At 44.5% G+C, this 24,769-nt stretch overlaps 1 protein-coding gene across 1 annotated transcript; it reads right to left on the reverse strand.

Annotated features, from left to right (window-relative positions):
* Positions 1 to 303: 303 nt before the first annotated feature.
* Positions 304 to 17,911, reverse strand: GPRC5B (G protein-coupled receptor class C group 5 member B). Its single transcript, XM_079320656.1, has 5 exons — positions 17,408 to 17,911; positions 10,452 to 11,466; positions 6,261 to 6,373; positions 3,339 to 3,994; positions 304 to 2,974 (listed from the first exon to the last, which is right to left on the reverse strand). The coding sequence occupies exons 1-4, from the start codon at positions 17,681 to 17,683 to the stop codon at positions 3,950 to 3,952; spliced, it is 1,449 nt and encodes a 482-aa protein (XP_079176782.1). The 5' UTR covers positions 17,684 to 17,911; the 3' UTR covers positions 304 to 2,974; positions 3,339 to 3,949.
* Positions 17,912 to 24,769: the final 6,858 nt, after the last annotated feature.

The raw sequence follows: 24,769 nt of genomic DNA on the forward strand, positions 1-24,769 counted from the left end.
CACAAGCACAATTGAACCAGAACAGGAAACTGCTGAGCCAACAGGGGGGGAAAAAAAAAAAAAAAATCCCTTTTGTGTTAGAGTTTGGCTGCTGAGCTCCTTGACTGGCTCAGGGGGGTTTGGTAGGTGCCAGAACTGAGGGTGAGTGTGGGAATGTGGCCAAAGGTGCAGGAATCTGCTTTAGGAGCCCTTTGCCTCAGTTTCACTTTGCTTATATTGAGGAACTGCTCCAAGGAGCAATTCTCTCTGCACACTGCAGTGGAAAATATCTGTGTGGGTTTTAAAAGCAAATGGACACAAACATTGTAAGTAAATAGTAAAGCCTTTATTCTCGTTAAGAACAGCATTTTGAAAATAAAACATTTGCCCATGCTTTACAACCTTTGTAGTTTTGTATACTTATGTACAGTCATCATGGTACACATTGATTGTCTTGAAAACCCTTTAAAGATGTCCTTAATAAGATACCAGTATGCAACAACCAGCAGAAAAAAGGGAACGTTATAAAACACACGTTAATACATTTAATAAATATATATTATCTATCAAAAATGAGCTTTAGCTCTCATCAATTCATAAAAAGCACCTGCTTTGTAATCCTGTAAGTTGGTAGCATAATCCAATTGTTTTATTATAAAAGCTACAATGCTCCCTTTTGTGTGGCCTTTAGTTAGACCCAAGGCATCAGGCTCAAACAAAGCCAGCCAAGATGCCTGTGTTTAGACTAAAAGCAGAAACAGCTAATTCTAGACTATTTCATGTGCCTTGTTTATAGAAACAGCTGGATGTATTGAGAGTGTTCTTCTAAAGATGCTACATATTTTCTGGTGAGTGTCAAACACCCTCAACCCATCTGAAAGCAGGCCAGGATCTGTATGACTTTTGAACTCTTTTCCTGCCATGGATCAAAAACCACTCATTATAAATCTTGTTTTGGTAATAGATGCTTTTGTCACGTGCTTTGTGACTTCATTTTCTGCATGGAAACACCATGATCACATAACCATCAAGGGACAACATAGTAGCTTTCACAGTATAAAAGCTAATTATAGTTAGGAGAACTGTGGAAGGCTTGTGCTTACTTACTTATTCATGTTGTTCACAGATGCTCTACATTCTAGAAAGCTTTCAAAAAAGGCAAAAGTAAACACTATTAACAAAAATATAAGTTAACATAAAGGTGCCTTTCTTCAATTACAGTTTTATTTTGGGGCATTTTACATCACAGACTAGTGACATACAAAAAAAAAAAAAAGAAAAAAGATGCTCATTACTAATTGTATAAAGTTGGAAAATAAAGACCCTCCTAAATCTATTGCCACACTTTCACCACCACACATTAAATTCAATCCTGCTAATTTTTAATTCACTGAATAGTCCACATGACTAACCCAGACTAGTCATGTGGATAGCAGTTTGTAAGATCTGGCCATATCTTTGCATAAGCCCTGGAATTCCAAACAGCTACATCAGAAGCAGGATTGGGAACTCTATTTATCAAGTCTGTCACATCTAGAAAAAGAAAGTTTCTTAACATAACTATGTCTTGTATAGGTTTTGTCAAAGGTCTGGAAAATGTGTATTATAATTCATAAGTCTTGGTTGTAGCATGATAAACTTTTTAAAAGAAAGCTGTCCTACCATTTATGCCATGGTCATCTTATATGTTTTTATGATAAGAGTTTTATGAGGGATTTTTTTCTAACTGGTTTTTAAAAGCAAAATTCTGCAGGCAAGTGGTGGTAATGTTTTTTTTTTATTGTTCCAAATCACATGTGTTCTGGGTGGCTATCAGTATCTTAAATATTATCTCATTTGATCAAAGCTCTGCTCATAACAAGCAAAATGTATTTCTAAGTCACTGGACAGCATGCAATATCCACCCCTACCCTACTAAGGCCATCTAGTTACATACAAAATGAAATAAAGGATCCCTAAAACAAGCACATGCTTCCTTTGCCTCCAGGAGGGAGGGCAGGGGGGAGCTGACACACTCCTTCACTCATGCATGGCAGAAAAACTTTGCTTCTGGAGGAGAAGGGCTTTGAAATAAAACCCCATAAGATGATCATGGCAAGAATGGCAATATATATTTTTCCATATATATATATACACATATATCTGTGTGCAACACTTAGGGACTGGTCTTGCAGCCTCTGTACCTGTATTAGACCTACTGGTGTCAATGGGACAGCTGGTGGGAGTCTGCAGGACTAGGTTCCTAATTCAGTAGAAATGGAGGTACATGAGAATCAGGAAGACTCTTGAAAAATAAAAAGCTTGTCTTTCTTCTGCAGTATACAGCAAGTAACTTCTCTCTGTGAAGCTACTAAGCTATTCAGTTATTTGTACATTTTATTTTATTTTTAGTTTGAAAATATATATTTTTTATTACAGCATACGCAAAGTTTAATTGTAATATGTTTCCTATGCCTTCAAGTAAAAACAATTAGCTTTTAGTATTGAGGAAAGCTAAGATTAACATCGGCCAAACAGAGGATACAGTGATGCTTTCAATGTCCGATATGTATTAAATGTTAAAGAAAGGAATGATTGCTCGAACATAATGAAAAAACATGGCACAACAAATGGGCAATGGGAACCGTTTAAATAACCCGGAGAAAACAAGGATGGAAAGCTTTGAAAAGCCTGCCTTGTATCTACTCAAGAAAATGGATGGGGAGGGGAGCAGTAGGGAAGAAACCACCTTAAATAAACAAAAACAACAACAAACCACCTCCAGCACAGAGATTCTATCTCTAGGCACTAAAATGCACCACCACGTTGAAATGCACGGACACCGGCAGCACGAACGGGGCTCGGGGCTCAGCGCTCCGCTCCGAGCTGGCCCGGCCCGGCACGGCACGGAACGGCTCAGCCCAGCTCAGCCCAACCCAACCCAGCTCGGCTCGGCTCAGCCCAACCCAACCCAGCTCGGCCCGGCCCGGCTCAGCCCGGCCCAGCTCAGGATCGCCTTCCTTCCCTCCCGCAGCCCCAGGCACACGCAGCCCGTCCCAGCGCAAACACCTCCGGAGGCGGCAGCGCGGGCTCTGCTGGGCACGGGATGGAGGGATGGAGGGAGGGAGGGAGGGAGGGAGGGAGGGAGGGAGGGAGGGAGGGAGGGAGGGAGGGAGGGAGGGAGGGAGGGAGGGAGGGAGGGAGGGAGGGAGGGAGGGAGGGAGGGAGGGAGGGAGGGAGGGAGGGAGGGAGGGATGGATGGAGGGATGGATGGAGGGATGGATGGAGGGATGAAGGGAGGGAAGGATGGAGGGATGGATGGAGGGAGGGGTGGATGGATGGAGGGATGAAGGGAGGGATGGATGGATGCAGGGATGGACAGAGCTGGCCCGGCCGGAGCTGCGCGGCTCCTCCCTGCCCGAGAAGCTGCCAGCCGCACGGAGCAGCACGGACCCGATCCCTCCAGGGCAGCCGCGGGGAGCAGAGCATGGCCGGGAGCCGCGGGGACGTGTGTGCCTGCACAGCACAGCGGGGAGGGACAAACAGGGGCTTCCCACGGCCTTGGGAATGGCAGCAAAAGGAGAAACATGGAAAGAAATCCTGCGTGTTTTCACACTATAGTGGCAATCTCTTGTGGCAACATGAACTAATTTAGGTGAGAGGAGGGTAACCACCAGAACCAGGCTTGCCTGGCACACAAGTTACAGACAAGAGAATATCTTACACTTCAGAATACAATATCCCTTCTGCCAATTTAAGGTGTGCCTACTTCTCTTTTAAATTAGATTCAGCTTCAGTTTTACAATTTTGTTTTTGCAATTCTCCATTCAATGGTGTTCACATTTAGGCAAAATCCTCTGTAGGATTTAGAAAGATCCTGGATGCTTTGTTGCTTTGTTCTGGTACAGTTATGGATTCCTTCCCTCAAAGACACACTGCCAGGGAACAACATCTGCAACAAGGATTCTCATTCTCTACAGCCTACAGCCTTTCACCAGAGGTGTCGTCCAGTGTAACTTGGCGGAGCAGTTGGTATCTGGAAATAAGGATAATAAACCCATAACTGAGAGATCTAGACTCTTCAAAAATCAGTGTTACCACACTACATGTACATGACAGCTTTCCAGATGGTAGCTCTAGAGCAAAGTGTTACCAAGAAACTCATCTTCCACACATAAAGTGCATTTATCTCCCTGTGAAACTGTGACTATATATCCACGAGCTTTGTATCTAACTCAGAATCAACAAAACAAACAAAAACACCCCAAATTCTCAAGCTTCTTATCCTTTAACCTCCTTCTTCCTGAGCTGCACATTCCAGTATCAGAAAACAGGAGAGATGAATGAGAACATCAGAAGGATGCAATCCATTACTGACAGCAAAGCCAAGCCTTTCCATTTTACTCAAGTTGACATCTTACCCACACAGGAGAATTCTTGTATCTAGTCCTTCTTATTCACTAAAATCAGCCAAAACTTTACTTATTTCAAAACAAAGCCAGACCTGCAAACAGTTCATGTTATTTGGTTTTAAATGTAGAGGTTGAGTTATGGAATCAGCTCATGATTCAAAAGAAAGAAAACCCAACTCACATGAGTGCAAACTGGCTCATGAGGAGATTTTTAAGAAGCATGTAGATATGCATGAAAAACATGGGGATGGAAATTCTCCTTTTGCAGCAGTATGCCTGCTATATGAAATGTTTTAAGTGAAAATTAGATATAATGTCAAAAACATTTGTGAAGTCTGTTTGGCATCACTACACCAATCTCACAATAACCAGGCTGCAAAAATACAGGTCTATCAAAAATGACATGCCAAACCATTGTCCAAGGAAGAAAAACTGATGCTATTAACAGTAAAATATTCTATATTCCTCTTTTATGAATCCCTTTTCAAAATATGTATAAACCTGTAAGTTACAAAGAATTACACGTATTTTACAGGAAAAATATGTGAGAGATCACCATTATCTGCAACAATTATTTAAAGTAATGTATTGCCTGAAAACATCTGTGTGACTCACACCATCTTGAAAAAAATCAGATTAGAAATGGTGTCACTTAATAGTTATGTTAAATACCTTAACACAAATTAAATTTGAAAGGGTCGTTGAATGTGTTGCCTCACAAAAAAACTTGATTCACTGAAGCTGCACTACAAAATGTGAATAGCTAAGTCAACAAATGCAAAATACTTGTTAATTCCATATTTTCTAGAGGGAAGGAAAGCTTTACATGCATACTTGCTGCCTTATATCTTCATTTACAGCTCTCCCCCTGCTGTGAACAAGCTAAAGCAGGTTTTTCAATTAGCAACGCTTGTAGATATCAATGAATTTCAAAGATTGCTTAAACCAATGGCTGTAGATATCAATGCATTTCAAAGATTTCTTAAACCAATGGCTGTAGATATCAATGCATTTCAAAGATTTCTTGAATCAGTGGTTGTAGATATCAATGCATTTCAAAGATTTCTTAAATCAGTGGTTGTATATATCAATGCATTTCAAAGATTGCCTAAACCAATGGCTGTAGATATCAATGCATTTCAAAGACTTCTTAAACCAACGGCTGTAGATATCAATGAATTTCAAAGATTTCTTGAATCAGTGGTTGTAGATATCAATGCATTTCAAAGATTTCTTAAATCAGTGGTTGTAGATATCAATGAATTTCAAAGATTTCTTAAACCAATGGTTGTATATATCAATGCATTTCAAAGATTGCTTAAACCAACGGCTGTAGATATCAATGCATTTCAAAGATTGCCTAAACCAATGGCTGTAGATATCAATGAATTTCAAAGATTTCTTAAATCAGTGGTTGTATATATCAATGCATTTCAAAGATTGCTTAAACCAATGGCTGTAGATATCAATGCATTTCAAAGATTGCCTGAACCAATGGCTGTAGATATCAATGCATTTCAAAGATTTCTTAAATCAGTGGTTGTATATATCAATGCATTTCAAAGATTGCTTAAACCAATGGCTGTAGATATCAATGCATTTCAAAGATTGCCTGAACCAATGGCTGTAGATATCAATGCATTTCAAAGATTTCTTAAATCAGTGGTTGTATATATCAATGCATTTCAAAGATTGCCTAAACCAATGGCTGTAGATATCAATGCATTTCAAAGATTTCTTAAACCAATGGTTGCATCTATCAATGCATTTCAAAGATTTCTTAAACCAACGGCTGTAGATATCAATGCATTTCAAAGATTGCTTGAACCAATGGTTGCATCTATCAATGCATTTCAAAGATTGCCTGAGCCATCACATTCTGATACTCACGGTGCCCCCGTTTAGCACAACTGCCATCTCGGTGGGCTGGTAGACGTTGCTCCTGAAGGGCGCTGCGGGCCGGCTGCCCAGGCTGCCGTTGCGGAATCCCGCCGTTCTCAGCGCTGCGTGCAGAGGACACATCACTCAGCACTCCCCAAACCACACAGAACCCTCCTGCCAGCCCCGTTGCTGCCAGCTCTGCCACTGAGTTGAACTTCCACATTGCTTTGGAACAGCTGTTTCTGTTACGTGTTGGGAGCAGAGCTCGGAAGAATCAGATTTATATTAAATGAGCTGCTTGCTAGGGAGGGGGGATAAGGAGCCCATTTCAGTGGGAGCTCACTGTCTTTAGTCACCAAACTGGTGATGGATCTTGCAAAGGGCTCCCTGTGTTGGTCTGGACACTGTGGGGTTAAGTAAAACGTGCTACATTTTGCTTTCTATCAAACTCAGTGGACAGGGATCCAAAGCCTTGCTCACAACCCCCTGAGCATTACTTCAGCATAGGAGGATTTTCCAGATGTTTCAGATTATATTTACTCTGAGAAACTGGAAAGATGGAGTAAATATTGCTTTGGAATAGCTTAAACATGGCAAATCACTGAAGCCAAAGAGAAGATACTGACAGTCACTTTGGATGTTTACACCAGGAATAAATCAACCTCCCCATTAATTTTAGTCAAGTTTGGGTTCAAGATGCAAATTCTGAATGAGAGATGCATATGAGGGACATGCTGCTCTCTCTAAAGCAGTCTGGAGATAGGCACAAACAAACTCCCTGTTTAATTTTGAGGGTAAATAATGATTTCCCTGAGCTCAGCCAGGGAACAGAGCTCATTTATCCACACGGTGTGCGTGGTCACTCATCTGTCAGCTGCTCAACTGAAACATGCCCAGCTCAGGCACCTGGGGCAAGAACTCTTAGATTTCATTCAAATTATAATTCTACAGTCTCTGCCTGAAATGGGGAATGAGCTGAAGTTTATGAGAATTTCAGCACAGACTTGAATGAAGCCAGGATTTATCTCCAATGTAGTTGCTCTGTGCAGAAGATTTAAATGGATCCTACTGTCCTCTATCCACTGGTGCTCCTCTCTTTGGGAGTTGTGCACCAAGATGAAAAACAGCACTGATTTAGCATGGAAATTTAGAAATTCCACCCTGCAAATGTTCAGCTGTTGACTTCAGATACATACAGACCCTCACTTGCTCTCTATTTGAAAATTATGTATTTGTGCAGAACACTGGGAGAAAAAATTATCAAAATATCTGAACTGGAAAGAAGTATTTCTTATTAGAAATTAGTATTAGTATATTATTAGTATTTCTTATCTTATTAACCATCTCAAGATTGATAACTTTTTTTTTTTTTTTTTTTTTTTTTTTTGCTATTTGACTACTTCCTGTGTGATAAACACACATTATTGCACTGGTATTTGCTAGTACACACAGACACAAAAAATCTTTACCATGCACACCATCATTAAAATATTTACACAGAATATTTACACAAAATATACACAGTCATTTCAAAACTATCTCAAAGAGCCAGTAAATTCAATTTCATATTGCTAATTTTTTTTTTCCCTGTTATTGCAAACAGCTACACTTCTTTTAACATGACAATCTGTGACAAAGCTTGTAGACAAAATACTCATTTTGGATATTTTTCTCCCACCAGTTTTACCATTTTTCCTTGTACTTTTTACATTACTATGAAATAAATCCACTTGCATAGGGTATGTGTAGGTAAAAAACAAGCAGTAATGAGGATGTTTGAGCAAATGCCTAAAAGCCTCTTTTTAACACATTTTAAATTTTGTTCACTTTGCTTTTAGGCATTGGCTGTGCCAGTGACTCTGATACTAGAGGTTATTAAATGAAATTCAATGATACCAGAGCTGCTTGGGCTTGGGTTTCCTGACAGCTGGAGCATTCTACATTTCAATTCCAGATTTCTCTTGTTTAAGGCAAAATCTCTCTGTCTACAGAGGTTGCCCTGCACTTCCACAAAGCACTGAGAACTCAGTCAACTTCTCTTTTTCCAGCCTTTCTAAATACTTTAGCATAATTTTAGAAGGCAGACCTATGAAAATAACTCTTCTAAAGAGATATTTCAACTTATCATATAAATATCAAAATCCCAGATGAGTATGCTGTTTAAATGATGTTAAAGTTGCTGACTTTAAAATAAGTTTGCTTTATTAAAGCTTGATATTGTTCCTGGAACAGAGCAGCTCTTGTTGCAGTGCATAATTTGCAGCTACATTTTTGCTAAAAAAGAAGGAATCAAGGAGGATTTGTGCTTGTTTGAACCTGAAGGCTGTTCAGATTCTTAAAGTGCTGCTTAAAATCTCAAAAAACAGCAAACTTATGAAATTGCTTTGTACAAGTATTAGTGGAAATAACAAGAGTTAGTGGAAAATATGTTTGTCCAGGCATGTTCTCTATTTAAAGCCAACTGTTTACAGAAACAAGTATTACAGTCAGGAATCTATTTTCTGCTTATCATGTCTTCCAAACTTTACAACTAGTGGATCTTCTATTCTTAAACATCCTTCTTAAGTATAAAGAAATTAAAGAAAGTATCCTTCCAATAATTTCTAAAGTCTTGATGATGGATTCTCAAACTGAGTGTGATTAAATGGATAAAAGAAGGGAACATTCTCTACATATCTGCAGAGCCAATTTCTCACAAACTCCAGGTGCTCTGCCACCATCAGCACAGGGATCTGACTTAGTGACTGGGTTATTATTAAAGTATTTACTTTAAGGATCTACCCTGCTACTAAGTTTTGTTTCCAAACCCTGCTGTCCCAAGCCAGTCCTTAAAGAACTGCTGCAAAGGAATATTTTATCTGTTTTGATATATTAAAATTGTTATATGCCATGGGAATAGGAATGACAGGCATTTATTATAGTATACATTAATAAGGGCATCAGATAAGGAAATCTATTTTGTATTGTACTATAATTCAGATAGATTTAAACAGAACATAAATTGCACTAAAACAGTATAACAGTTTTATAGCTTTCAGACATCTATTCATTTCACAAAAAAACTTAATTACTGAATGATTAGATCAAAAAGGAGCTTCCAGTTCTTTTTTTAAAATGCATCCATGACTAGGAATGATACAGAGTGAAAGATCCAATTTTGTTCTTAGATCTGCCTTATCCAGAAATAGCTTCACTGCAGCCACTGCAGTTACTTTACTATGAAATTAATTTAATGGGGGATGGAGGACAGTATAAAAAAATAAATTAAAAAAACAGTGCTTTTAACAGTCCATAGTGCAACTGCCTCTTGCTTTGGAGCATTCATAATAACAACCATTCTTTTATTCATGTGATTTATTTTTTTGTTTTGCCACTGCCCTTATGGTATCTACTCAGAGAAAAAAAACTTCCCTACTAGAACTTTAAACTTCCTGCTAAAAACTTAAAGGAAAAAAATGCCTTCCTGACCCAACACTGGCTTGGAACAAAATCCTTTATCCAGGTGTGGGCAGCAGGAGGGCCCAGGGGCTCCCCTGGCATTTCTGACAAGGCTCCAACCTCACCAGGCTTTGGCTCTCTGAACTTGCAATTCCTCAAAAACATTCCCACTGCAAATTTTAATGATGCCATCACACGTCGGGAGGCAAATTACCTCCAAACCTCTAGGAAACCTCAGACATTCAAACCTTCAGAACAAAGGATGTCTTTGAACTGTCCATAAACCACTTAGCATTTTTTCCCCCACAGGGACACAAAGTGGCACTAAATCCATTTTAATGGAAGTATAATTAACAATAATTACTTTGTTGCTCAAGTGGCTGAGCAATTTGTAACATAGACCAATTTATTCTTTTCTGAGGTTTTGGGGAAATATTTTGTGTTAAATGTTGGTAACTGCTAATCACAAAGAACGTCATTTAAACTATTTAAAAGAAATGTTGTTTTTTTCCACGATGAATTTTTTTATTCTTTTGGTGTTGGCTTTGCATTTGAAATTGTTTAGTTTTTCAAAGAATAATCAACATGCAGAAAAATCATTTTAACCTATATATTGTCTGCATTCTTTAAAATTTTTCTCCCTCATCTTAGTGAAAACTGGAAAAGGAAAAAAGGTGTAGCGCGAAAATTCTTGCATTTATCATGACCTGAAAAATTTCTCACACTACCAAAAAAATCCACTCCTTCATAGCCAATTTTTACCTGCATTATGCTCATCCATGGAAAAGGCTTTATTTTCCATGTAGCTCCGGGGAAGCTGTATATCTTCCTCAAAAGCGGTTTCGCGCATCCTTGGCTGCGAAGTATCGAAATAATTGGGTGCGTTCTCCTGCTGCGACGGGAGGATGGCACAGTGCACCTCCGGGATGGCGTGAAAAATCACAAACACCCACCCGCTGGACACCAGCGCAATGGCCAGAGTGGGATCGCTCCACTTGTCCCTCCTCTGCAGCTCCGCGTTCCCGAAGAGGTACATGGTCATCCAGGCCACCCAGATCAGAACGGAGAAAAACAGCGTTATAATCAGGCACACCCCGTTCTTCTTCCACTTCTTAAACTTCCCGCAGAGCGTGAAGAAGGAGAGTCCGGCGGCGAGCACCATGAGGAGCATCACGTAGATGGAAGCCATGGCGAAATCCATGGGCTCGTAGCCGCAGGCGCGCTTGCCGTCCCTGAGCACGGTGAGGATCAGCCACTCGCCGGCGATGATGACCTGCACCAGCGACAGGCAGGCGGCCAGCCCGGCCAGCTGCCAGCCCGAGGGACCCTTCCCCCGGCGCACCAGCCCCCGCAGCCGCCAGCCCTGCGCCAAAAGGCTGGAGAAGCACAGCGCGAAGGAGACTCCCCAGAGGAAGCGCCGCGCCCAGCACACCGCCTCGCCCGCGCGGATGATGAAGGCGAAGGTCAGCCCGAAGAGCCCCAGCGTGCCCCACAGAAAGAGGAAATGCATCCCCAGGGGGCTCTTCTTCTCTCTGTCCGTGATGAAGGGCAGCCTCACCAGCAGGATCAGCATCAGCAGCAGCGTGGTCAGCACGCCCGCGCCCGCCACCGCCTCCAGCACGATGCCCCAGATGGCGTCCAGGTCGCACAGGTACACGTACTGAGGCAGCAGATCCAGCCCGCAGCCCTGAGCGGTGCTGGAGTTCTCCGAGGAGCCATAGCTGATGGCGAAGAGCAGCAGGAAACCAATGGCTGCGTAGGTTTTCATTTTTTCTGTCTGAGACAACAAAATATTTGTTTAGCTAGAGCTGAGTTTGGAGGGTTTGGGAGCCCCTGGAGCCCAGCCCGTGTTTGCAGCTTTGGCACTGGATCTGCAGCTGGCACAGCCTCCCCCAGCCCCCTTCACTGCCCTCCCAAAAGCTGCTTTTGCCTGTTGCGCTCAGAATGCAAAATGACTCATTGCTCTGTTTGCACCGATTGAAAACAACATTTCCAAACTCTGACCCTGCAACTGGCTAAAACGCAGCCAGAAAAAAATTACACATTCTCTTGCAACTATTACATTATCTGCAATGCTTAGATACTTAGTGCCTGTTCAGATGTAATACCCCACTCAAATCAAGGTGTTTAAAGCCCGTTTAAGTTGCACTGGGCCTGATGTAGGTGTAAGCTGTATCACAATTAGACTGTCCCACAGCCTTGCTCCTTTTACTGGAACAAAGGCAGAGTCAAAACCCCTTTTCAATTATTACTTTTTAAAGGATAAAGCAATCCAAGGAAAATAAAAATTGTGCATTCTTGAAAAAAGAAAAATCTTGTTATCATGCTCGGTCAATAGGCAGTTATCATATTCACTTCTTTCATCTTCTTCTAAAGCCCAGCTATTAGATTTCATTTGGAAATGGGAAGGGTAGTCTAGAAAAATCCCATATTCTGTGACAATGGTCAACACATGCAGTGTCATCAATCAACTAATCAAAAATGAATGCCTCATTGTGCTTCTCAGCCAGTCCAAAGCCATTCAAAGAAAACAAAGAACAAAAACCACAGCATCACTTTCTTGGATCCAGAGAGTGGACAATGGCAAAGTCTCCAGGAACACAACACATTCCACTTGACCATCAGGACCAAAAGCTGAGACAAATCCCAAATTAATTTCAGGAAGAACATGTGTTAGGTGCTTTAAAAATACACATTACAGCATTTGCTTTCATTAAGCAAAGCTGAGCAAAGGAGATTGTTAAAAAATGTAACCTTTAACTCCCAGCCCTGTAAGGGCAGCCTGGACTGAACAGTGTGTGGTGCAGATATGAAACCTGACCCTGTTAACCTTCACTAGTCCTTAGTGCTGCAGGTTCCAGCAGGATTTTCCTCATTGATGTGAGGAATGGTTCAGACTCCCTCTTGTCCTGTGTGACCATGAGGAAGAAAAGCTCCACATAAGCAGCAACAGGCAGCAATGTTGAGTCACACAGCTCATGGGACAAGTTTAGGGTGCAAAGTGAAAAGCAGAGAAACTCTCAGGAGCTCTTTTGTAAGCCATACAACAGCCCTAAATGGGTACCTGGCCAAAGGCATCTTGTAGATTAGAACTGCTTTTAATGAGGGTTTGAAAATGATTTGAAGTAGCGGTTGCATTGAGCACAATCAGTCATAACCAACACAAAAACTATTTGCAGAGCCTGTCAGAAACTGTTCTGCATCTCTTAGAGCTGAGAACTATGGACTTGCTCCTGCATTACAATCCTGTGCTTTACAGTTCTGTAACTACCAAAGTTAAAGCCTGAGGATGTGAATCTTCACACCAGCATTCACTGCAATGACCAATGGCCATTCTCAGCCTCTGCCAGGAGACAGATGATGAAGCTTCTGATGTTTCCTGTTAGGGGCACCAGGACAGCAGCCATGCCAATACAAACATGTAATGACTCTATGGTCTTCACTCACACAGGATACAAAACATCCTATTACAAACCTGCATCTCAGAAGTGGAAACTGGGACAAACAATGTGATCTGGGCTTGGACAAACAGGAAAGCAACTTCTGCCAGCCCACATAAATTAATCTTTGCACTATTGGAAGGGTTGCAATGTTCTAAGGATGCAGTGACCTGCTAAGGACAAATGATTTGTTTTTCCTACCTGGCTGTAATTTACTTGATGGTGGATTGGTAGAATGTACACTTGTTTGTATCTGATTTATGTAACAGGTTCTTCAATTACTCTGTTGCAACACCCACGTTAAAAACACTGACTTTACAGACTGAAAACTAATCATCAGTGAAATATATTCATTTTTGCATTGAATATACACTCAATAAATCTCCTTGCCCTTTGAGTACATAATAAACTAGAAGAAAACATTCCAAAGATAGTTCTCCAATTCCTTTCATGTGCAGTCAATTCCCACTGCAACTACTGGATTTCCTCTTTGGAGTGTTTGAAACACCCTAAAAAGTGTGAAGTGGTCAGTGCCTGCTGGCAGAAAGGGGGAAATCCACTGGGGTTTACTAAGGCAATGCTCCACACCAGTGCTACCATTTCAAGAAGTAGGAGGTCATGTGGAAAATGATTCAAAATTCATTCTAAATGTCACCCAAACTAGAAACAACAACCAGCCCTGAAGTGAGGGTCATGTTAATTTCCCACTGTCCCATCAATTACAAAATATGAAAAGCATGGACTAAACTGCTTTCAATAGCAGCTTTGTTTATTAGCTACTCTCCCAAGACCTGGGGGGTAATGAATTAAGTGTGAGTATCCTCAGTTCTAAGGTATTTTCCAGTTTTCTGGTTACTTCATTCATGTCATGTAACCCTCATGTGATGGAGCTATTCTAGGACAGTCTGTTTCCATGGAGATTGTGCTGCATGGGTAAGCAGTCATATTGTCAGGCCATCATTTGTTTCCTCTTCCTATTTGGAAGTGTTTGGGAGGGGGAAGGGAGGGTTAATTTGGGTATTTCCCCCTCCATGAAGAAGTGGTTCATTTTGGAAAGAGGGAATTCAGCTGTGACAAAGTATATTCAGGATTCAAAATACATATTCTGAAATACAGAGGTATTCAACTCAAGAGGGATTTTCCCAAGTTACTTCCTACTTTTGGGAAAGCTGATAGGACATAATCTGTGATCCTCCTAGAAAGGTCCTAGACAGCCACAGTACTGACCAAGAAATCTCTAGGGCTGCTGGCAATTATTCCTGGTGTGAAATAATTTCCTACCCAATGTCAGTGAGTCTCACTGGACACCAGATCCTGCCCAGACCAAAGCTGGCAGGCAAGGCTTGAAGTTTCCAACAGAGGAATCTTCTCCTCCTAACTGCTATCAGCAAAGCAGATTGTTTCCAACCTGTTTAGTATTAATTTCTGACTGGGTAAAAACAGGCAATATTAATAATTTACCCCTTGAGATATTACCAGCAAAAAAAAAATCCTCCTTCTTGTGCTGATACTCAGCACTGAAAACAGACAGTTTTAAAAACAAAGGAAAACACTTCATTACATCAACACAATTATGGCAAGTGAATACCAAACTTTAGCTAAAACCACAGGTTCAATCATTTTACGGGAAAACTGTGAAGGTTTTTTTCTAGAAAAGTTGGTTTTGGGAAATAAAAAAAACCACCAAAGACAAAAATCAACAAAAAACCCCCAACAACATCACTATGGGAGTTTTATTAAAACAGCATCTTCCTCGAGCCTGTGCAGGATGGCAGAGCTCTGTGCCTCGTGAGATTTTATAGTAACATTTTACAGCACGTGCTTGCTGGTTGTTACTGCAATCAGTAACTGTAGAGGAAGAGTATTTTTACCTCTTTATGTCCAGATTAGCTATCACTGAAGTTATGCAACCTCCCAGTGGTAACAACAGGGCTCTGTTGGGCTGGTGCTTCACTTGTGCTGCCAGAGAGTGACAGGAACACGGGAATGGCAGGGAAACATTCCAGCACAGGCACAGCCAGTGGCACCATGCACCCCCACAGCCTCAATCAGCTGCCCACAAGGAAGAAAAGCAACCTCAGAGGTTTTTTTCTTTCCCCCCAGATTCCTCTCCAAAATTTTATTTCTGTAAAGCCATTAAGGCGACATACCTGAAAGCAGAGCAATCAGGAACACTTACAATCAATATTCTAATCAATAAGCCTTACACATTTTTAGGCAAAGGCAGCAAACAATTAGCAGGACAGTTTCAAGTCCAGTATTCAATTTTTTGGCTCAAGATCTGCTCTCAGTGACAGCTGTAATAACTGCACTGTTTTCTACAGAGAAAATGTTGTGTCCCCTTCATTACATTATCTGGCACAGAGTCACTACAGAAATTGCAGACACAAAGCTGCCCCAGTGGGTACAAACTACAATTACGAGCAACTAAGCAGAAACACAAAATCTCACAGTTGTCATCAAAAAAGTTGTCATGGTTAAAAATCAATGTGGCTTTCTGTAGCTAAAGTCTTCTGACCAAAGCTTGCAAAGGGATCAAAAAGACACAGCTGTATGCTGCTACAGAATATATATATGAAATAAAACTGTAATTGTGCAAAGATTTAAGGCTAGGCTATCCATGGTTAGATGCATTATCTGCTCCTGTATCTGTACCTGAAGTTCAAATGTTAGTCAGCTGACACAGGGAGATGCATTCAATGGCAGAGAAAAAACAATCTAGTAAATACAAGCAATAGTAGCAGGAGTAGTAAGTTGCTCTGCCATACAGGCAGGAGACTGGCTCACTGTGCTATTTCCAAAAGAAAACCACCCCCACCACGAAGTGTTGTGGAGAGATGAGAGTGAGTGAGGAATTAATCACAACACAGGATCTCTGCCAGCTGCTTTTGATCAGAACTGAGGAATGAGCTCCAGGACTGATAACAAAGCAGCGACAGCCAAGCTGAGATCAGACTACTCAAGAGATGTGTGTATTTCCAGAATAATAATTAACAGTGCAATTGTGCTTTGTAGGCAAAAATACAGCAGTGATTTTGACAGTCCTGCATTAGATACACACCGTGCTCTGTTACAGCCTCGCGGCTACAGGAGGCAAGATCCCACTCAAAAAGGACAGGGAGAAAAAGTATCGCTTTCGTTCAGAAATACTTTGTGGCACTGAATACCCTACGAAATTATCTCTCTGATTTTCTGGGAGCTCAATTCCCTTTGGTGTATCGTGTGTGCCTAGGTACTTCTGACCAAACTGCTCGGTGTTGAATTCACAACTGATAGCAATCAATGACAGTAATCAACGTTTTTATTTTCTTTGCTAATTCTTACACTGCTTCTATTAATTTCATAGCATTCTAGCAGATGGGTTCTGTCAATTGATTTCTCCTGATGTAGCGAGACAACCCTGATATTCCCGGCTGGTAAGCAGCAAGGGTATCCCCGTTAAACTGCTCGCTACTAGCGCTGCTCACCAAGCTGGGTGTTCAGGTTCAGCACGCAGGAAATCCTGTTAGCCTTCGGATAAACATTAAGTGCAGGTGTAAACAAAGGGTTCACATAAGTGCTAAATCCTCTCTCTGCGTGGCTTTGCGGAGAGGAAACACAGAGACTGGGTTTTTATTAACTAGAGAGAAACTGCGGCGCACCCGCAGCCGGCCGGAGCTCCCGCGGCCGGACCGGGGGCGATCAAAGGCGCTTCCCCCGGGCTCTTGCTGCCGCTGCCCTTGAGCTCGGCCCGGGGCAGGCGCTGGGCTGCCGGGCTTGGCTGCGACAGCCGCCAACGAGCACGGTGCGAGGCGAGCGACCTCCGCTCCGGGCTCGCCCTGATCCGCCCGCAGCCTCCTCCTCCTCCTCCCGGACAATACCTATCCCGCTTCAGCCTCCGCTCTTTTGTCCCTTCGCTCATTTCTCTCTTCGGTTTCTTTTTCCCGTATCTTCCTCCCCCGCCTGTCCCCGCTCTTCTTCCCCATCCTCTCCGAACTCCCCTGCCCTCCTGGCCAGCCTTCCGCCCCGCTCCCCGCAGCGCAGCCCCTGCTCCGAGCCCCCCCGTCCTGCCCTATATCCCGTCTAATCCCCCCCAGGATTCCTATATCCAGCCTGTTGTCTGCTGGCGGCCACCGGGCTAATTCTGCGGGCAGCGCAGGGCGCAGAGCCGGGTGAGCGGCTGCGCTCCGTCCCCCTGGCCCGCAGCCCTTCCCCGTGCGCACCCCGGGGCCGGTTCGGAGCCGGTTCGGAGCCGGTCCGGAGCCGCTGTCCCCCCTCCGCCGCCCCTCCGCTGCTCACCCGCTGTCCGCTGCGGCCGAGGGCGGCGGGGCAGCTCTGTCCGCCAGCCCTCCGCAAGTCACATCCCGGCTCCGGGCGGGGAGCGAGCGCGGCGCGGCGCGGGCCGCCCCCGCGGCGGCTCACGGAGCGCTCGGCCCCGGTGCGCGCCCTGCGGAGCGGAGCGGAGCGGAGCGGAGTCCGCCGCGCTCTGCGCCCGCCGCTCCAGCGCTCCGGCCCCGCCGCCAGCCCCCTCCCACCGCCCCGCCCCGCCGGGCACGGCTCGGCACGGCTCGGCATGGCACGGCACGGCACGGCTCGGCTCGGCACGGCACGGCACGGCACGGCACGGCTCGGCACGGCACGGCACGGCACGGCACGGCACGGCACGGAACGGCTCGGCACGGCACGGCACGGCACGGCACGGCACGGCACGGCACGGCACGGAACGGCTCGGCACGGCACGGCACGGCACGGCTCGGCACGGCTCGGCACGGCTCGGCACGGCTCGGCACGGCTCGGCTCGGCTCGGCATGGCACGGCTCGGCGGCGCAGGGTACCCCGGGGACAGCGCAGGGCACCCACAAATGGGGGTACCAGGGGAGGGCGCACGGTGAGGTGCGCGCACACTTGCACACACGCACTGCTCACACAATCGAACACTCAAACACACACTCACACTCACACTCAATCACACACTCACACTCTCACACTCACCCTGAAACACACAGTCGCACACTCACACTCTCACTCTGAAACTCACACTCACACACTCTCAAACACACTCTCACACCCTCACCCTGAAACACAACTAACACTCTCACCCTGAAACTCACACTCACACACTCTCAAACACACTCTCACACCCTCACCCTGAAACACACAACTAACACTCTCACACTCACACTCACACTCACACTCTGACACCCTCAAGCACGCCGCCGCATCCCCGCACCCTCAGCCCGCACCCCGGCACAGGGACACGGGCTCAGGACACAGCCGGGCGGGAGCGGCGCACGGAGCGGCGTTCCTGCCCGCTCCCGTGTCCCGGGATGAGTGCGACAGCAAGGCTTGGGAAACCCTTCCCGGGCAGGCTGGCCATGCACAAACCTATGGCCAGGTGTGAGGGTTTTCAGCCCTCTGACAACGGGGCATTTTGAAAGGGGCTGGATACTTTCAAACCTTCTCCAGATGCAGCTTCCGACCTGCCACAGCCCGAGGCAGCAGCTAAACAAACACTTGGAGGGGAAAACGCTGGTAGTCTGTCTGCAGTGCTAGTGGCACTTGACACGCAGGAGCAGCCCCTGGTGCTGGGCACTGTCCCGTGTCCCCTCCTACCCCCAATGGGCAGCTGCTGTCCTGCTTTCCAGCTTCTCCACAGTTCAACCCTGAGACAGTCATAACCCTTAGACAGGGCTAAACTCCAGGAGAGTTATTTGTAGGGGGAAAAGACAACTTCTGTATATGATGTTCTTGAGCAGCAGAAACTCGTGAGCCTTTTCAACAACAGAGAGTCCATCTGCCTGGCTTGTCTATGACTGGCAGCTTCACCATGTCCTGCATCCCTGGGTTATGCACTCCCACATCCCTGGGTTATGCACTCCTACATCCCTGGGTCATGCACCCCTGCATCCCTGGGTTATGCACTCCTGCATCCCTGGGTTAAGCACCCCTGCATCCCTGGGTTATGCACTCCCACATCCCTGGGTTATGCACTCCTACATCCCTGGGTCATGCACTCCTACATCCCTGGGTTAAGCACCCCTGCATCCCTGGGTCATGCACTCCTACATCCCTGGGTTGTGCACTCCCACATCCCTGGGTTATGCACCCCTGCATCCCTGGGTCATTCACCCCTGCATCCCTGGGTCATTCATCCCTGCATCTCTGGGTCATGCACTCCTGCATCCCTGGGTCATGCTTCCCCTTAAACCACTAGTGACAGTCTGGGCAGGCACAGCTGACACAGCATCAGCAGCAGGGAGTGCCTGGAATGTGTCCTTCCTGAGCACCTGCCCTTCTTGCCAGGTTTCCATATCCAGAGCCTTCCAAAGGGAAATACCTGCCCTGAAATGTGTGTTCTTCAGTACAGCAGAGCTGTAACCTTTTAAGAGACTCTTCCTAAAGTGTGTGGGCTTATTTACCTGTCATTTATAATGCCTTGGGGGGTAGCCTGAACTTAGTGTGGCTGACATGGAGTAAATTGGATAGTGGGGTTTACTGTAATTGCCTGTTTTTAGGAAGGGCAGCAGGCAGAGAAAAGCTGAGGCAGAGGAGCAATTTCACATTTCTGCTCTTTTTTTCCCTCCATTTCTCTTACTTGCTGCTTTCAGGTTTTAGGCACTGGTTTTATTTGAGTCACATATAAACAACATACCCTGCCCTTGCAGTTGACAGCTACACTCTATTCAAAATTAAGCAGCATAATTTTACAGAAGCTGAGGTGGTGAGAGGTGAAGTTGCCCAAGGTCACCGAGCAGTCTGGCAGAAAAGTGGAAAATACTGGTTGAACAGATCAGTCTGTACCCCTGCTCCATCTTGGCAGCCTTGGCCAAGCACCCAAATACTACAGTACCCAGTAAAGACCTTTCTGTGTACAAACAAACACACAGAGCTCTCTGTGCCACGCTGGATGCAGAGAGGTAGAGCAGGGGGAAGGATGAATCACAAGGATTCATGTGCTGTCCTTGGCCAGCTCACAAGGGAGCAATGTGCTGAGCCCTTCAGCAAATGCAAATCTTGGGCATTGTTCCTTCTTCCTGTGTCTAACACAGCCCTGGTTCCCTGAAGGAAACAGCCTCCCCTGTTTGCCTTGTGCTGATAGAACAGGGAAGATAATGCCCCTCTCAACCATTACTAGTGGATCAGTATTGAAGAGGGCTGATTTCTCTCCTGCTGAAGCAGTTTTTAGTGTTAGCTACCATGAAAAAGTGTAGGACAGGACTCAAAATCATCCAAGAAATTATAGGAGTAACTGGACTAAATCACAGCTCCTGTTGTGTTACTTTCCACCTAGTTAGCTTTGAAAAAATATGCTCTTAAAATAGGCTTTTATTTAGGGGAAAAGTATTTCTCTCAGTCAACCACAAACTCAGCAGCAGCTTCAGCATTTCCTCAGTGTGAGAGAACAGGTAGAAGGATGCAGTGGGTGCTGTGACCCAAGCAGACTGTGTGAATTCCCTGATTTCAGATGGGGCTCTCTGCTCCTACATCAGTTTCTGGGACTCTGCAGTGCCTGTAGCAGCAGCTGCTTGCATGTGATCAGTGCTTGGAAGAGACTGGGGAAGGGGTGAGGTGGGCAAGGCCAAAGTAGAGGCAAAATTTAGAGACCTCCACTAATGCCATGCAATTCTGCAAGAGCTGATGGTCTAAAGAAAGGTGAGGTCAATGCTTTTGGTTATCTCTGGAATAGTGAAGAAAATGTGTGGTATCTATTTGTCTTTATTTTGGACTCAGTTTACAATACAGTCAACTTTTAAAAACCCCACTACTTTTCAGTAATTTTACTCCTCCTATTTCCTACAACACACATTTGGTCATTGAACAGATTTTTTAGCCTTTCCCCACCAATATTTGGTTTACTGCTTGTGACAATAGGTAAACAAAGAGTCTGTGTAGTGCTGCATGTTCCCAATGTCCCTCTCCTGCAGCAGCAGGATTTGACAGGAGGGAGCAAGGCTGTTAGAGCAGCACTGAGTGGACACCACTCACCCATCCATGAATGCCAAACCCATATCCCCACCCTCATTCCAGCTGGTTTTCCCATACCCCAACCAGAGATAAAAGCAATTTCCACCCTCTGCTCTCTCCTTACCCTTCAGAAAGCCTGGCAGGTGTGTTTATTGCAGGAGCAGGCACAAAAAGACTCGAGCAGGGTTTCACTAGCAGCTCTCCTTTGTGCTGCAGAACCTTTTCACTGGGTGCTCTGGCTTTGCAGCTGCTGCCAGCACGGACCTGTGCTTGTGCCAGTGCCATTTAAGTGGAATATTTCATTAAGAGATCAGCAGTAGGCACATGGAAATGACAGCAATCATTAAGTCTGCATTACTCTGTTTGCATTAGGGAGTGTGCAGAGCCCCAGGCACAGACAGGGCTGAGAGCACAGGGGGAAATCACTGTGAAATCACTTCAGGCTGCCCTGAGACAGACCCTGGGCCAGGCTCTGGGATCTGTCACTGGGGTTGAGATGGCACAATAAGGAGTGTGACAGAGAGAAAAGGGAGATAGCAGGTGAATTTGCCCCTGGCAGTGGTGTGTGGTGGATTCACACCATTTCTGACCCTCGAGCAGAGGTGCTTTGCACTGCACAAATCCCTGCAGCGTGATTAGTTTCCCTAATGCTTGCCCTGCTTTTTCTCAGGGCAGGATACAAATCCTGGTGCTGCCATTGGCTGGCAGCACAAGGAGACAGTGAGATTTGTGTGACCACCCTGAGATGTTCCTGTGTTACTGCAGAGGGTGTCACAGTCACCCCTGGCACTGCCCTGGCAGCCTGCCCTCCACAACTCTGTGAAATGGGTCTGGGTCACCAAACGGGGCTTGTGAGGAAAAGGGGAGAAGGGGAAATGAAAGAAGGAGAATCTTGAAATCACTATGAAGAAAAAGATGGGTGTCAGGAAGGAGATGGATGCATGGAGGACAGAGAAAGCAACAATTATTGAAACATGATGGAGAAACATAATCTGGAATAACTTCTACCCATGGCACAAAAGAAGGTGCTCTCAGGACTGAGAGTGTGGGCAAATGGCCACAGTATTGGATGTCACATCCACATTCAAATCCAAATTATACCTGTTTTGTCAGCTTGGGTTAAACAAACCAAGGTAAGGACACCCTTTTACAACTGTGCACCTACTAACAATTCCTTTTCTGTTTGGTAATAAATACAAACTCTCCTGTGGCTCACCCCATCCCTTGTTTGGACACAGACTGTGTGGGAAGGCAGGACAGCCACAGCTCTAAGCCCCAGCACAAGGGAGCAGTGATGCAGGTGAGATTTACAATGCAGACAATATGATGCTTGTTTCTTTTCTCAACACATTCCTTTTTCACACTAGTAATCCATAAATGCTTTATTTAAATGTAGAGAAACATGGACAAGTTTTCTGATTTAATGCAGTTGGTAAAACTGAGTTAAAGCACAATTTGAATCAAGATGGTCTGTGACACCAGGCATGTGATTAAAATCCTTGTGACTGGGAATTTGCACATCTTCAAATCTTTATTTCCCAAGGAAAACCACCAGAGATAGGTATTTAAATCAGCATATCTCTGGTATATTGAATTCTTGCTATAGCCTCTCTGAGACTCTGACTAGATAAATCTCAAACTGGCCAAACCAGTTAGATTTAAAATGTTTATACTTGACCTTTGCACAGGCAAAGTCTCAGCTGTATTAAAATAAATTAGATCAAGCAAATGAATTTGTGGCTTTGTGTTCTGAGCATGAGAAAACTTCCTTAAAACTGACAGTGTTGGGGAGATGGTGACAATGGCCAAGAACAGCAACTTCTGCTGGAGAGCCCTGACCTTGCTCCTGGTGTGCAGCTGTGGATGGTGCTGGCTGAGTGAGGTTTCCTGGGGTGATTGCTGCAGGGAATTGCTACAGTCACCTACAATGCACATGGAAATTCTCCTTGTCCTGTTCCCTCCCCAACACATTGAAGATATCAGCCACCCTTGAATGCACTTATGCATCAAATAGGTTTGATTTATAAGTGCTTTTATTTGCATCTTCTGGTTTCACACTCTGAGGTGTAAAGGGTTTTTGGGTTTTTTTCTGAGTGCTGTTAAGAATGGTGCTGGTGCCTTTTGACTGCAGTGTCATTAATGTCCTTATCTGTAACATCTCCTCAGGGGAATCACACCCCGAATTTTTTCTGGCCTTTCTCTTTACTGGCATGTTTGGTGAAAAATACTGCTCCCTGTTGTGGAGTGTCTATGTGTCTAAAACCGAAAAAAATAACATTTGTACCCTGGCAGATGATTGAAAATCCCCTCTTGTGATGTGCTGAGGGTTTCTGTTGCTGACACTGTCACCTGCTGGCCACGGAGAAACTGCCAGGATCCGGGAGCAGCCTCAGAATCCCAGGGATGGAACACTCGAAATTGCACATTGAGATGGTCCTGGTCTGCCTAACTCTAAACAGGATGGTGATTCTGTAAATGGAGGTGGAGCAGAAAAGCTTCCTCATTTACAAAACATCTGAGTTTCATGGAGTTTTAATGCAAAGGAAACAAGGTTCTCATCACAGTGAGCATGTGGGGTAAAAGGTTGGTTACAGTGAATTTAACTATGCTTAATTATTGAATTTATTGAATTTATTTTATTTAACTATGAGTTTAACTAAGCTTAACTATGGCAAGCTAAGCCATAACCAATAAGCAAAGGAAAGGGAAAAAGAAAAAAAAAAAAAAAGAAACAAAAGACTGGTTATCCTGCCTGTGGCAGATTTTTGTCACATTAGACCATGGATACAAAACAACCTTAAGAAAGGGTCACATCTTTGTGTTGACCAGCAGAGCTGAGCAGGAATCAAAGGACCTTTACTGAAGATCTACACTGCAGCTTTTACAGGCAGGGAAAAGAATTGCCCTGAAAAGCTCTTTCAGCCCTGCCCTGGTGCTGCCCTTCCATCTGCTGTCACTACAGCTCATTTTCTGCCAGACTTGGGGCAGAATCTCAGCTGGTGTGAATCTGAATTCACAGCTGGAATAAGGCTTTGCAGGGTGGTTTATTCTCATTTTGAGAAATGCTTCCCTGTTCCCCCCAACCTGAGAGCAGGTCACTGCAGCACCTGGAGTGCATCATCCAGCTGTGAATTTTCTGCTCCAGACACAGGAATGAGTTCTGAGCTCTACAACAGGTGCTGAGCTGCACCTGTTTTTCCAGTGGAGCACCACTCTAGAGTCCATTCCAAAAATCTGAGTTTTTTTCTTACATAACTGAGCTGTGCTACCAGCATAGGAAAGGAAAGCTGGTGCCACAGAGGCTGTTTCATTACAATTATCCTCAGCTCACTTGCTGTTACACAAGGGTCTTGCTGCTGAAAGCATGTCTAAAGTAACCCTCCAGTTCAGTGCCTCATGTTGCACTGAAACTTTAAAGAAGAATCTTTTTATGGCTGTTTTTCCATAAGCCTCTTAGTTCACATCTGTAAAAAAATAGATTTCATGCACTTTAAAGATACTTTTGGACTGGCTCTGGAGTCAACACATAGCACTGAATTTATGCAAAGTGGCCATGTTTTTATTTCTTATTAGAAATCAGAATTATTTGTTTGGTGGGTTGGTTTTTTTTTTTTATGGTTGTTTTTTGGGGTTTACAATTTACCTTTATTTCCCTTCACTCTGTTCTTGTGCTTGGACACTTGCAAGCTTTATTGT

This window comes from Erithacus rubecula (assembly GCF_903797595.1).
Source record: "Erithacus rubecula genome assembly, chromosome: 17".
NCBI classification, from domain to species: Eukaryota; Metazoa; Chordata; class Aves; order Passeriformes; family Muscicapidae; genus Erithacus; species Erithacus rubecula.